The sequence below is a fragment of the Syzygium oleosum genome, unplaced genomic scaffold (assembly GCF_021117445.2).
Source record: "Syzygium oleosum isolate NSW1041296 unplaced genomic scaffold, Sole_v2.1 Sole_v2.11, whole genome shotgun sequence".
Taxonomy (NCBI): Eukaryota; Viridiplantae; Streptophyta; class Magnoliopsida; order Myrtales; family Myrtaceae; genus Syzygium; species Syzygium oleosum.
Window position 1 is genome coordinate 11,810,236 of NW_026607495.1, and position 15,038 is coordinate 11,825,273.

Sequence of the window (15,038 nt, forward strand, 5' to 3'; positions counted from 1 at the left end):
AGGAGCTTTTGACCAAATATATATATGTGAGGAGCTCAACGAGGGAAGTCACTAAAATTTGTTGATTGAGTATCATAGTCATACTCGACGAGGGGTAAAAAGACACTAGATGGAACTCTACATACCTAAAGCTTAAGGATGCTCGTCTTTCCATGTCCATTTTCCCATTTGATGTACCTTCCCGGCCATGGTCTCTTCTTCGAAATTAGATCAAATTTCTAGCACTAGAAGAAATAACAGGAGATTTGTTCTAATAGCTTGTATACCTAAAAATCTTTAGTAATTTCTTATTTGTTAATTGTTTTTCATGTTTAGGCTCTGTTTGCTTCGCAGAAAATGAATCATTTGAAAAATATTTTCCTAAAAATGATTGCTTGTATCATTTATAAAAATTAATATATAGAGCATTTAGGACCCGTGGTCAAGTGATGTAGGACACTACTTCAACACCCCCTCTCACTTGCAAGCCACATTATAAGGGCACGTGGAATTTGACTGATGAGGTAGGATGCACATTCACAAAAGGGATTATACTGCCTCTGATACCATATTAGATTTTATGAGATCAGTGCTAACTGTTCTAAAAAGTTAAGCTATTAGATAAAAGTGTGGTTTAATATCTAAATATTCCAACACATACGATGACATCCATAATTAAGGCAAAATCAGGAAATCTACCATCAATTATCATGGAAACAGATGAAAAAATGTTGAGGGCTAAGCAAGATAGTCACTTTAACTCTCGATATGCTTTCGGTCCTTCTTGTTGGTTAAGACGATCGAAGCTGAAGCTAAAATGGGGTCTTTTTCTTTGGCTCCTTCTCATTTGGCTTCATTTACCCACAAGAGCCATGTCCTCCCGTCCATTGTATAGACTTCAATTTTTTTTTTAAATGCCACGTTAGACTTAAAAATTCACTAGAAAAGCCACGTAGAACAAATCGCCGGAATATCTCACCAGAGGCATTGTAACGACCCGGTCCGACGAGGGCGGGGAGTGGTCGCCGGGGCCAGAGGGCCTGGACAAGGAGCGGCTCCTGGCAGGCTTCTAGGATGGCAATGGGGGGCATGTCTCTTGTCCCACATCGCTTAGGGGGGGAGTCCTGGGCTAGTTTATAAGGCTTGGGTTCTCTATTCTGTGTAACGCGTTTTAAAGCCGTGAGGGTCAGTGGGCCCAAAGCGGACAATATTACACAGTGTAGATCCCGGGTCCTTACAAATGGTATCAGAGCCGACTCCCGACCGCGTGTGGGGCCACAGCGAGGACGCTGTGCTCGAAGGAGGGGAGAATGTAACGACCCGGTCCGACGAGGGCGTGGAGTGGTCGCCGGGGCCAGAGGGCCTGGACAAGGAGCGGCTCCTGGCAGGCTTCTAGGATGGCAAGGGGGGCATGTCTCTTGTCCCACATCGCTTAGGGGGGGAGTCCTGGGCTAGTTTATAAGGCTTGGGTTCTCTATTCTGTGTAACGCGTTTCACATGGGCTTGCTTCCGCTGCGCATGATAAGAACAAAGCCTTGAGGGGAAGGGCCAGAGAGCGCCCCAAAGAGGACAATATTGGGCTTGGGGAGGAAGGGCCAGAGAGCGCCTCTACCCAAGTCAACGCGTTTTAAAGCCGTGAGGGTCAGTGGGCCCAAAGCGGACAATATTACACAGTGTAGATCCCGGGTCCTTACAATATTGTAAGGACCCGGGATCTACACTGTGTAATATTGTCCGCTTTGGGCCCACTGACCCTCACGGCTTTAAAACGCGTTACACAGAATAGAGAACCCAAGCCTTATAAACTAGCCCAGGACTCCCCCCTAAGCGATGTGGGACAAGAGACATGCCCCCCATTGCCATCCTAGAAGCCTGCCAGGAGCCGCTCCTTGTCCAGGCCCTCTGGCCCCGGCGACCACTCCCCGCCCTCGTCGGACCGAGTCGTTACATTCTCCCCTCCTTCGAGCACAGCGTCCTCGCTGTGGCCCCACACGCGGTCGGGAGTCGGCTCGATACCATTTGTAAGGACCCGGGATCTACACTGTAATATTGTCCGCTTTGGCCCACCGACCCTCACGGCTTTAAAACGCGTTTCACACAAGCTTCATGTGGCCGAGAACAAAGCCTTGAGGGGTGGGTCTGGCCTGTGGGCTTGCGCCCCAAAGAGGACAATATTGGGCTTGGGAGAGGAAGGGCTAGAGAGCGCCTCTGCCCATGATAATGCGTTTTAAAGCCGTGAGGGTCAGTGGGCCCAAAGCGGACAATATTACACAGTGTAGACCCCGGGTCCTTACAGTCATTGTAGTGATCGATTTTCCATTAATGTGGCACTCAAGTGATCAAAAAAGTTATATGGTACTCATGGTGTCCTTTTTTCCCACAAAAAGCTCCACACCAAAAGAAGAAATATGTGGAAGAGAGAATTATGTAATTTATGTATATTTTTGTGTATGTCGTAACGAAGAGTACATGAGCCTAACAAGATTATTCAATCGGAGATATGTACAGTCAAAGAAGATAAATACACAATCTCAAGTGATATGAAATATTAAGGAAATATCATGAATATCTCTAACTATGCATCTTCCGACTTTAATTTTTACTAAAAAATTAAATAAAATATGTTGTCTCGTTTAAGATAACTAATAAAAGTAAATTAGCAATAGTGGACAAAATAGAAACAATTATTAGGCCAATTATCGTGAAAAGCCTAGAATTTTTCACTTTTCTTTTTATCAAATCAGTATCTAAAATAATAAAACAATTCTCCCGGAGACCATCGAATATGAACAGTAAGAAAATTCTCTCGAACGTCTTTGCGACGTCAGGTCAAGAATAAATGCAAAGCACTGTATAAGAAATAGACCGAACGTCGTATAAAATACCCAAGCTCGAAGATCTCCGCTCTCGAAGCCGAAGGTCGTTTGCTGTCGATTGCAAATATCACAAAAATCACGGGTAGCAACTATGGGAGACGCACCACCGAAAAAAGCTACATTCAGGCTATTCAGCTGCCCCTAATGAATAGGGCGTCGCTGATACAAGATCGATATGAGTTTGGTTAGGGTGGCTTTGAATTGTAGGACTTGTCTCACATTCAAACTAAGACACCACCAAACTGCCTTTCCCTCGTACGTTTTGTCGTACCACGCCCACAGATAGAAAATCTGCTATGATGGTTGTTGCACATGAATGAGCTCTAATTGAAGCTTCTATTATTGATTGGTTGAACGAAGGGGTCCCATACCTAAGTCACAATCTAGGACAATAGTTATTCACGATTTAGTGAAATTACTTCTTCTAACAATAAAGTCTAATTATATCCGAACTTCATCAAGTATCTCACAAAAGAACACAAAGTTTGGCTTCCAACCCAAAAAGTCCGCCCTTTTAGCTTCTATCTATAGTAGTTGTTAGAAATTTGACATGTTGATCGGAATGTACTATATGTGTCTCGGATTTAGGTGACATGGAGCGAGGGCAAATAAAAAGACGGCCGCATCACTCCATAAATTGCTAAAGAAAAGTGAGAAATATTAGTTAGTCTTTACTTTCCAACCTAGTGAGAGGCCACTCCACTCACTGATCATCACGTGTCCAAATGGCATCTACTCGTCGGAGCTTTCAAAACCAAAAGAAGAATCACATGGGACGCAAACTTTCTCATTCACAGCATCCAGCAAGGACTTCTGTCGTGGCTCGAGCGTTAGTTAGTGTTCAAATTCATTAATTAATCAAATCTAGCTATTAGCAATAGGTTAGACGAGAATCTTCTCCTTGCTTCTATTGTGTGTACCAACATAGAGAACGCGAGATGTAGCTTTCGACTGACCCATCTAAACCATCTACTAATCATATGATCAATATAGCAAAAATTGGAAGCTACCCAGATGCCACCATAGTCACCAGAACTGATAAATTATAAAGAAAATAGTATGATTAAATTACTTCCCTTGAAGGGTACGTGAGCATCTTCAAAATTTTTCATTTTTAAATTTTATTTTTTGGAATCTCTCCTTTCTCTCTCTCTCCGTCCATTAATGTTGAAGCAGGCTTCCTTACTGATAAAACAATCTCTCTCCCTTTGCTTCTTCGCTTCCTCTTCTCTTTTTCTTCGCTTCCTCGGCTTCCCCTTTAGGCAAAGCAAATCATCTCCGTCCGACAATGGCCTTACACTGCAAAATCACCTCTTCACTCTGCACTTGACCTCTCTTCTTCAACCCTCACTTCAGCCATCTCCGAATGCCCTACTCTTCTCGCTCTCTCTCAAGACCCCTCCTCTCTTGCAGCCCACCCACCACGGCCCTTGCTTCCATGGCTTCGCATTCAAAACAGCGAGCCCGACAGCCTCGGACTCGGCCCGGATCGTTCGGAAAGTTTTCCTCTTCCTGCCCAAGGTCGATCCGGCCGAGGGTCACGCCCAGATTAAGGAAGTGAAGTTCGTGAAGAGCAGTGGGAGGGCCAAGGATTGTCCCGAAATGGGAGGCCCGAGTTTGCAATTATGGGTCCGTCTAATGGGGGCAAGTCTTGGCATATCAATGCTCTGGTTCAGAGGAAGAAGGAAGTTACAGTTAAATCCAAGAAACCAGGTCCTTTCTATTCCTTATGGTTTTACTTTTTTCGCGTGGGATGGGCTGATTGATTGATGTATTTTGCAGGCAAGAGAGCTTATAAATCACTTCTTGGTGAACAAGAGTTGGTACGTTGTGGATTTGCTGGGTTACGGGTGAGCTTTAAGCATCTGGCTTTTGGCTTGCTTAAATTTTTCAGCTGTGTGGCGGCTTATAAATGCAAAAAAAAATCGCAGAATGTGAGCTAATATGTAAGTTTTGTTTCTGGGAATGCTGCAACTAATCGAGTGAGGTAAGTAGTCGATTCAAAGCTGTTAGAGTGGGAAACTGGAAAATCGTTGGATCACAACTTGTTGACGAGCCTTCAAAACTTGATTAATTGCGCTCAAATGGTTTAAGCATTTTTTACCTGTCACTTTGGATATGCCAAGGTAGTAATTCTTTCAGCTAACATGTAGAGGCTGGAAATTCCGTCTCCAACTTAAGGTCTTTCTGTTCCTCACGTAGTGGACCCTTTGACAAGCGGCAAAGGATTAGTTTCCGTCTTTCGATATAAATCGTGAAGTGGAAGAAGTAAATTTTTACATGCTTTGTCTTCATACTATGCTTTTTCATTGTTGCCTTTGTCAATCAACAGTTCCATGGAATGAGTAGAATAAAAATAAACAGTTAAAGGATTCTTCGAGCTAAAAGATTAGTTTTGCTAATTAACTCTCCCACAAAAATAGCTCTCCATTCACTCTTTTCATTGCCGCTTATCTATCATAGCTGACAGAGGATACGAGTAAAAATTACCAAGTCAGTGAGTAGAATGTTGATAAACAAAGGTCGACTCAAGTGACAAAAAGGCTCCGTTGACGGAGTGAGAATGAAGTAACCATCCAAGTATTGAAGCCAACAATTTTGGATGCAACTGCATGAGAGATATTCGTTCAAGGGGGAACTTAAGGCAATCGTAGAGTAGTGAAGCCAAGAAGTTCATGAGCAACCGATAGTGAAAATTGGGCAAAAGGACACTATAAGTGCCATAACTTGTGTACGGAGATCATTTTGGTGCCATAACTTTTTTTCGGATCACTTTGGTGCCAAGTCGGAGGAAAAACGATCACTTAAGTGTCATAAGTTTTTTTTTGGATCACTTCAGTTCTAAAATTTTTGAAAAACGATCACTTAAGTGCTAAAATTTTTTAAAAACGATCATTTAAGTGCTAAAAATTTTGAAAAACGATCACTTAAGTGCCAATCTCCGGCGAGCCACGTCAGCTTCAGAAATTAATAAAAAAAATGCCACGTCGGATTTCCGACGAAAAATTGTGTACGGCACCGGAGTTGGCACTTAAGTGATCGTTTTTCAAAAATTTTAGCACTTAAGTGATCCAAAAAAAACTTATGGGACCAAAGTGAGCGCCGTACACAAGTTATGGCACTTGTAGTGTTCTTTTGCCGTGAAAATTGTGGAAAAGTGGAAAGGACAACCGTGGAAGTAGCGGAGAAGAAGCAATTATTGAAGTGGTAGAGTGGTTCATTTTTTAGTAACTGTTGGTAATAGAGATTGCTGAATTGTAAGAATTGCATAGGGTATATTCAATTTCTTTTTTAATCGTTGATAACTATCGGTAGTAGATATAAATACTTCAATTGTAGTTTGTAGAAGAGACCGCCAATCAATCAAAGAAAACCAATAGTTCAATTTTTTCTTCCTATTTTTAATATTTCATTACCTTTACATGGTTGACATGATTATCTCCAATCTCACATTTTTAATTTTCTCTTGGTTTGCGTTTCCTGTTTAAGAATTAACAAAGGACTATTTATACCCTTTGTTGAATTACTCAACGATCCATGCTTTGAAATGTATTTCCTCAACACTTTTCGACAAAACAAGTTGATTGGATTACAATTACATCTAGCAAGCTCGTGCTATGCATGGGAATTGATGGATTAATTTCTTGGTTACTCCAAAATCCATTAGATATTATTAGCAATGCGCTAATCTGTGGCAAATCATTAATGAAATTAGACATATAAAGAAATATGAATGATAACTTTGTTGGGAAAATTACCAAAAAAGTCATAAACCTTTTGTAAATGTGCCAATTCAGTCCTAAACCTTTTTTTTTTTGCCATTTCAGTCCTAAACCTTTTACAATTGTGCCAATTCAGTCCATCCGGCCACTTTTGGCCGGCCGGCGCTGACGTGGACGCCGGCCGGCGCCTACCGGCGCCGGCCTGCTGACGTGGCATTATTTTAATATTTTTTTCCTTCTTCCCCCTGGCCGGACCGGCCAGGGGGAGGCTCGCCGGCGAGGTGACCTCACCGGCCATGGCGAAGCCGACCTCGCCGGCCATGGGCGAGGTCGAGCTCGCCCGGCCATGGCGAGGTCGAGCTCGCCGGCCATGGGCGAAGTCGACCTCGCCCGGCCATGGCGAGGTCGAGCTCGCCGGCCATGGGCGACGGCGAGGCCTCGCCCGGATCTGGCGAGACCTCGCCGTCGCTGGGCGAGGTCGAGCTCGCCGGCGACAGCGAGGTCTCGCTAGATCCGGGCGAGGCCTTGCCGTCGCCGGGCGAGCTCGACTTCGCCCATGGCCGGCGAGCTCGACCTCACCATGGCCGGGCGAGGTCGACCTCGCCCGCCGACGGCGAGGTCTCGCCGGATCGGGCGAGGCCTCGCCGTCGCCGGGCGAGCTCGAGCTCGCCGGCCATGGGCGAGGTCGAGCTCGCCCGGCGACGGCGAGGCCTCGCCCGGATCTGGCGAGACCTCGGCGTCGCCGGGCATGCCCGACCTCGCCCGAGAACGGCGAGGTCTCGCCAAATCGGGCGAGGTCTCGCCGGATCCGGGCGAGGCCTCGCCGTCGCCCGGCGAGCTCGGCTCGCCCATGGCCGGCGAGCTCAACCTCGCCGTCGCCGGGCGAGCTCGCCTCGCCCATGGCCGGCGAGGTCGACCTCGCCATGGCCGGGCGAGGTTTTTGAGCGAGGCCTCGCCGTCGCCCATGGCCGGCGAGCTCGACCTCGCCATGGTCGGGCGAGGTTGACCTCGCCCATGGCCGGCGAGGTAGGCCTCGCCGGCGAGCCTCCCCCTGGCCGGTCCGGCCAGGGGGAAGAAGGAAAAGAAAAAGAAAAAAAATATTAAAATAATGCCACGTCAGCCGGCCGGCATCCACGTCAGCGTCGGCCGGCCAAAAGTGGCCGGATGGACTGAATTGACACAATTGTAAAAGGTTTAGGACTGAAATGGCCAAAAAAAAAGGTTTAGAACTGAATTGGCACAATTGCAAAAGGTTTAGGACTTTTTTGGTAATTTTCCCTAACTTTCTTTATACGTAATACATATTTTGCTATTATGAAATGTTTGAAAAGTCAGTCAAGCATGAGTTGCCAGGATTGTGATTATGCAATTTTTCAATAACATGAATTTTAATCTTCATTCAACTATGAGTTAATATGCGCTCTAAATGCCATACTCTTCGAATTTGAAAAGTTACCCTCTCTCCCTCTTTGAATCTTTTTTCATCTCTAGCACTTCTGGAGGGGAGGGATTTGACCTAGATCGCTCCCTCCCCTCCTAGTTGTTTTTCCTTTCATTTCCTTATATTCCTTTTGATCTAGTTTTAGATCTAGGAGCTTTGTTCTCCGGATCTTATATTAGGGAGCTTTTCTCTCCGATCTAATTCGAGATTTTGGAGTTTTAATGATTAAGTTTTCCACCTCCAGTTTTAATGGTGTTCACAGCAGTTTCAGTGTCAAATCTATGCTCATTCAACGTGTTTTAGTTACAAGCTTTGGCGCATCGCATTGGCTACAGAGCTTGCTATCACAGAGTATCAAATCTAAGTTTTTTCAACATGTTTATGTTGTCCCCGTACAGTAATGATGTTGGGGATGCCGAACCTAGGCGTACACTGCCGAAAGGCAAAACCATAACTATAGATGGAGATCTCGGCGTGTGCTTATCATTGATGATGCTGTGTGATTTAGTGATCGGCCGTCGATTCTTTCGCTTGGATGCAGTCACAGATCTGTTCTTGAAAGACGAGCGATTGATTATCTCAAGATATGCCTTGATTTCTGATTTTTGGTTTGTTTTGGAGTTTTGTGGGCTTGCTTTGTTATTGTGACTTTTGAGATATCCTATCATGTATCATTTCGGTAATGAATGGAAATTTGTTTTGACCGAAAAAAAAACTATGAGTTAAGATGAGTTCTTTAGATAAAAAACTATCACCTATATATATGTTGACACCTAAATTTTGATTAATCATTTAGAAATTAATTACACAAAAAACTAGGAATTAATCTTTAACCCTAGACAAAAATTTTAAAATTATATTGCTTAGCATATAGTTTAGTTGCATTTTGCTTCGGACCGGAAGTGGTAAATAAACCCAAATCAGTTGCGCAAATTTGGCCCGCACATCAAGCTAAACTCAACCAGGCTAGAGAGCATTGTGGCCAAAAATTTCAAGGCAAGATGGGCCTAATTGAGCTTAATTTGATCATATTCCAGCCCATTGAAGTTTAAATACAAGTTGGCCTTGGTTATTAGAGCCCATCACATTGAAAAATGGCTTAATTTAAGCTCACGGTTGTCACGCCCCGAACCCCATCGAGCTCGCGACATCCCCTGCTCCGGTCGAAATGATGCGACGTCCCAGGAACGTCGCCGACCCAACCTAAACATCAGAGCCACATGCGGAAGCGAATAATAAAACCCCGGACAAATAATGACGACAACGGGGTAGAACAACAGAACAATCCAGCAACCACATATTCATACAACACCAAATATACAAACATCATATTCCAGACATAAATACAGACTAACATCCTCAGTCACCGTTTAAACAAAAGATCGAGGTCTGGTTAACTTAACTTCCCTATGGGTCAACCCGATTTACACAACCCCTAAAACCCTAGGGAAAAACCTAAGGATCGCCCTCGTCCGTCCCGCTTCGAATTTCGGCTTGAAACTCGGAACTCACTGCGGCTCCACGGCACCAACGGCAGGCTCCCGGACTTCCAAAAAGAAAAGGCGCACTTCCCGGGTTTAGGGCCGGGGCGCGAAAGTGGCGGTTATACAACCGTGAGACGAATCTCAATAAGTGTACAACCCCAAACCCCACGTAGGCACTCACGTACCGCCAGACGAAAACACACATAACACACAACGATCGGCCAAACTAACAATCACATGCGACCCTACCGGAATCCATCACGCACGTTCCGCACGTTAGACAATAACACGGCCAACACATCACAAGCAAGGAATCACGGACGCGCGTGCCTCAATTATAAGACGAAACCACTTGGGCACGTCCCATACCGTGCCTAGCAGTTTCTACCCCATAATTAAGCATCACATCACGCGATACAAACACACTCGCACGCTACTCACACCATGCGTCACTTTCCACAATCCTCTCGCTTGTCTTGCCAAATCCCACTCATTCTCAACCTTTCCACCACTACCGCGCCCGCGTAAAACGCATCAGGCCAACGGTCTTCTGACCTCGTCAGGCATCGTCACCCCGTCGGGCCGGGCATCGTCACCTCGTCAGGGACGGCATCGTCCCGCGTAAACGTACACGCCTCAGGACGGAATCCTACACACACTTTCCTTCTACCGCGCCCGCGTAAAACGCATCAGGCCAACGGTCTTCTGACCACGTCAGGCATCGACACCCCGTCGGGCCGGGCATCGTCACCTCGTCAGGGACGGCATCGCCCCGCGTAAACGTACACGCCTCAGGACGGACCTTTCCAACCAAACCACATTTCCATATCCTCGTTCCACTCAAACCACACTTGCCACGCCACCACACAAACACACTGCCAAACATACACACTTCACACACATTTCACATTTACACAACCTCGTCACACAAACACCGCACGAACACCCAATCACACATTGTTGGCACGCGAATACAATACGCGAATGCACTACCACACCACCACACTTCACGGCCACACACACACGACACATGGCCAGTCCACAATCAGCCCAAGCACAATCCCAAATCAGCCACAACCACACAGTCATCTCACAACACACACGATCAACACACAAACTGGCATTTCTCCACACCCAAACGTTATCAAATCAGTTCAGGCCCTTCACGACAATTTCACAAAATCTCGGGCCGGACCTAACAGTACCAACCACACGACAAACAGCACCCCACAGCACCTAAAACCACACATCACAGCCATCAATCAGTCTTTTTCGCCCTCAAAATCACCATATCTCACTCCCGGCTCTTCACGGCACTTTCATAAAATTACGAGCCGGTCCTAATGGTACTAACTGCGTATCGAACAGCCACTCACAGCACATCACACGGCATATCACAGCCAGCAAACAGTCCCTAAAATCACTTAAACCGAACTTCAAACGAGCCTAGAAATACCCGAGGTCCTAAATGACATTTGGGGAAAACACTTACTCAAAAGGCGAGACAGAACGGGGCTGGAACGGGCCGGGGCAGCGGCAGCAGCGTCGCCGGCGATGTACGACGGCGTGAACAGTGTTCCGTACGGACGCGATGAACAGTACCACTCCCGTACGGACACTGTACGGACAGGCTGGGACGGTGGCCAAAGAGGTGCCGGTGACAGCCGCGGCGTCCGACGGTCCCGGCGTGAACAGTGATCCGTACGGACGGGGTGAACAGTACCGTACGGACACTGTACGGACTACGCTGGACGGCGACGTACGGCGAGGCTGGACGGCTGGGTGTCGACGGAACGACGATCGGAGCCCCGGCGAAGCTCCGGCGGTACTGTTTGCAGACCGGGAAAGAGAAAAACAGAGAAACAAGGCTGTTTTGGACAAAAACTGGGGCTGTGGTGGCTGCACAGAGGTGGAAATGGTTGCTGGTGATGTTGGCTTGGTGGGGGCAGCACCGGCTGGTACTGTTCCGGCGTGAACAGTACCGAAAATGGCAGAAACGGGACTGCAGAACCAGAAACGTGAAGAAGAAGAGGAAAATTCTGGGGAAAATATGGCTGAATGGGTCTGCACGAGAGAGAGAGAGAGAAGACTATCTGGTCAAATGGGTCAAAGATAGCTTAGTGGAGTCCAAGTGTCACAATCTAGGCCCATTGGACAATTTTGCCCCTAATCCAAGGGCCCAAATTTGATCCAATCCAATAATTTAGGGGTAGAATGGTCATTTGCTCTTAACCATGGTTGACCAGACCTGAGTTAAGCCTAACTCACCTTGGTTAATCCCAAAATTAAATCCAATTTTCGGAATTAATCAAAAATGGCCTAGGGGCATTTTCGTAATTTTCCGATCCCGAACCGAAATTCCAATTTTTGCACATACGCGTTCCATATATGCGTGGCCAACATAATATGGCGTCGGAATCGCGAAATTCATCGCGCAAGCCCTCGAAAATCCACGTCAAAGTCTCGGGAATAAAATAATATTATTTTTCCAATTTTTGTCGAAATTCCAATTTTTGGCCAAAACCACTCTAAATGTGCGTGGCCACCTCAAAATGACCTTGGCCGCGAAAAATAACCTCAAACGGCCTCCGAATCCAGCCTCGGTGCCCACAGGGGCAAAACCGTAATTTTTCCGGCCCCGGACCGAAATCCATTTTTTTGCAGAAATGGGTGGCCCCAAGGTTGGCCAAGCCAAAAACGTCATCGGCCATCCAAAATTGTCACTTTCAAAATTCTCGATTCCCGGGCCCGAATTCCAAGAAATGACTAAAATCGAGCAATAGCAACTTTAGCTTATCTCTGGCTAACGGGTGGCTCATTGGGATTACGCGCTCTCGACCCGTGACCGACACTAAGTCAAATCACGTTTAAGTTTACTCCACCCGGGACGACCTCGGTTGTCATATAATTGCGAGGGTCTGTCACTAGTGCCCTTTGGACACGATCAATCAAATAGATCGGTCTCGGTTGGCTCAAAACATTCCCTCGTCAATCGATATGGTCGAAGATCGAACCCAGGTCGAGTTCTTTGGTCGTGCGAACTCAATCCCGTAACGGCCCTACCCCTAAGGTTAGCATCCCGTGAATGCGCATTTCCGGGTGAGATTTCACTACAAGTGCATTGGCCAAAATATTCATTTCATAGATCCCGGGAAAAGGATCGAAAATTCAGACTGTTACAATTCTTCCCCCCTAATAAAAATTTCGTCCTCGAAATTTACAACTATACCTGCTATCCAAACAGGTGGGGGAGATGACGTCTTATTATCCTTACTTCCGTAATATTCCCACACAACTTAGACCAACGGGACCGTCTTAATCCTTAAAACCTGTTCCTTCACATTTGCCCCTAAAATCCAATATACATATTCCCAACATATCCTCTACAGTCCGTATAGTCCTTCCAAACTGGTCATCCAATAAGATCTCTTACTTAAGTCCTGTCAACAGCGCAACTATCGAGGTTCCTTCTCGACTCCTTACAATCTCAAATCTAAGGTGTCCAGCCAGACCAAACTGAATCACCCTATTGCTGCAATCCATTACAGCATTCTGTTTAACTAACCAATCCAAACCCACGATCAAACCGAAATCACATATAACTAACAAAGCCAAATCTATTCCGCTTTCTACACCACCAAACACCATTTCACAGTCTGAACATCCCAACAGCATGCACATCTTATTCATCAATGGCATAATCACACACGCTTGTACTTCTAGAAACAATTTCAATCCAGCCATATAACAAATCAAACAGACGCAAACGAGTGCAACGCCCCGAATCTATAAAACAAATGCCACCTAATTATACCAAGAACCATACCTGGGGTTACGCCTGGCGCATCCTCAACTCCCTCTCGCGTCAAGGCGTACACACGTCCTTGTGCCGGCGGTCTGCTCGAATTAGCCGGCGGGGCTGCACTAGTCGGATTCCCAATCCGAGGTGCCTGCACTGACGGGGGTGGTCGAACTTGAAGATTCGGGCAATTCCTTATGTGATGTCCCATTCCACCACACCCAAAACATGCCCCAATCACACTTGGGCAGGGACCATTCCCATGGTATCTCCCACATCGTTTACAGGCGGAATTAGACGAATATGCCGACTTTCCAATATTCGTTCTTGCCGGAGGGACAAAACGTCGATTTTCCATCATCGGCCTTTTCCCCAGCTGACGATCGTCCCCGGCTGAGATATGTGGTGATCCAGACGCGACGGTTCTTTCCATCATATCCTGCTCAATAATTTGAGCCCGCCTATACATTTCTCCATAATCCTTAATGTCATGCGATAATATCAGACTCCGAAGATCCGGCTTCAGTCCATCCCGGAATCTTCGCGCTCTATCTCTCGGGTTCTCCACCATGGTCGGTGCAAACTTAGCCAATCTCGCAAACTCAGCCTCATACTGATCCACAGTCATTTGTCCCTGGCGCAAGCGCATAAATTCCATCAACTTCTTCTCTTGCGCATTTTCCGAGAAATATTTTTCATAAAAATTCTCCACAAACACAGCCCAAGTCGAGGCCGTTCCTACAGGAAACACTCTACCTTCCACAGCATTCCACCAATCATTTGCACCCTCTTGTAACTGATAAACCGCCAATGTCACTTTCTCTTCCTCGGTGCACCCCAAAACCTTAAAAGTTTTCTCCAGTTCTTCTACCCACCTTGGCGTAGCCTCGGGGTCACCACGACCATGAAATTTAGGCGGCTTCAATTTCATAAATTGCTCTACTAATCGGGGCATTTGCCTAACCCAGCTGGTTGAACTGCCCTTCTTGGGCTTGATTCCCTCCAATACCAGCATTTTCATTAAGCTGCAGCAGTGCGGCCTCGGCGGCAGGCGGTCGCATTATCTCGCTCTTGGGCTTGCCGATCCAAGCATATTCCCAATCCTTTCTAATACCACGAGAACTCCTTCCATTCGCGGATCTTCCGCGAGCCTAGCATCAACTGCGGGGTCCCTTTGCGGCTCTAACACCCGCTCCAGGATTTCCTACTATACCAGCATCCATACCCAGATCCTCTACGGCTCTAGCTCTAGCACGACCTCGACCTCGACCCCTTACTCCTCTTCCTGCACCCCTTCCTTGGCTGCTCATTGTATCAGCTTCCTACTACTCTCTTACCTGCTATACGTCCACACGGGTATCAGAGGTCTAGGCCAACTATACTAGTCTAAACCCTAGGCACAACACTCGACAACCAGCACTTAACAACCAGCAACCCACCATCAAATCAATCACCTAACATCAAACCAACACCATTAAACACCCAACAGGGATCTCGTACTCACCTCAAGTCCTGCCGCACCTTCGTCTCAACCATCAATATAACTACAATAAATCACTCAGCGATAACAGGCGCGTACTCACAAAACACATACAAACAACATAAACACGCATCTACAAAGGGCTCCCTAACTGACTACCCTGAAGTCGTCGCTCCTTATCACTCCAGGTCTCGACCTTACTGATATCGAGCTAACCTTGCTTTGATACCAATTCAAACGGGGTTGTCACGCCCCGA

At 46.5% G+C, this 15,038-nt stretch overlaps 1 protein-coding gene across 1 annotated transcript; it reads left to right on the top strand.

The window, feature by feature from the left end:
- Positions 1–4,019: 4,019 nt before the first annotated feature.
- LOC130139330 (GTP-binding protein At2g22870-like) lies at positions 4,020–6,251 on the top strand. Its single transcript, XM_056316111.1, has 4 exons — positions 4,020–4,568; positions 4,638–4,705; positions 5,319–5,544; positions 6,067–6,251. Exons 1-3 carry the CDS (start codon positions 4,020–4,022, stop codon positions 5,320–5,322), a joined length of 621 nt encoding a protein of 206 aa, XP_056172086.1. The 3' UTR covers positions 5,323–5,544; positions 6,067–6,251.
- Positions 6,252–15,038: the final 8,787 nt, after the last annotated feature.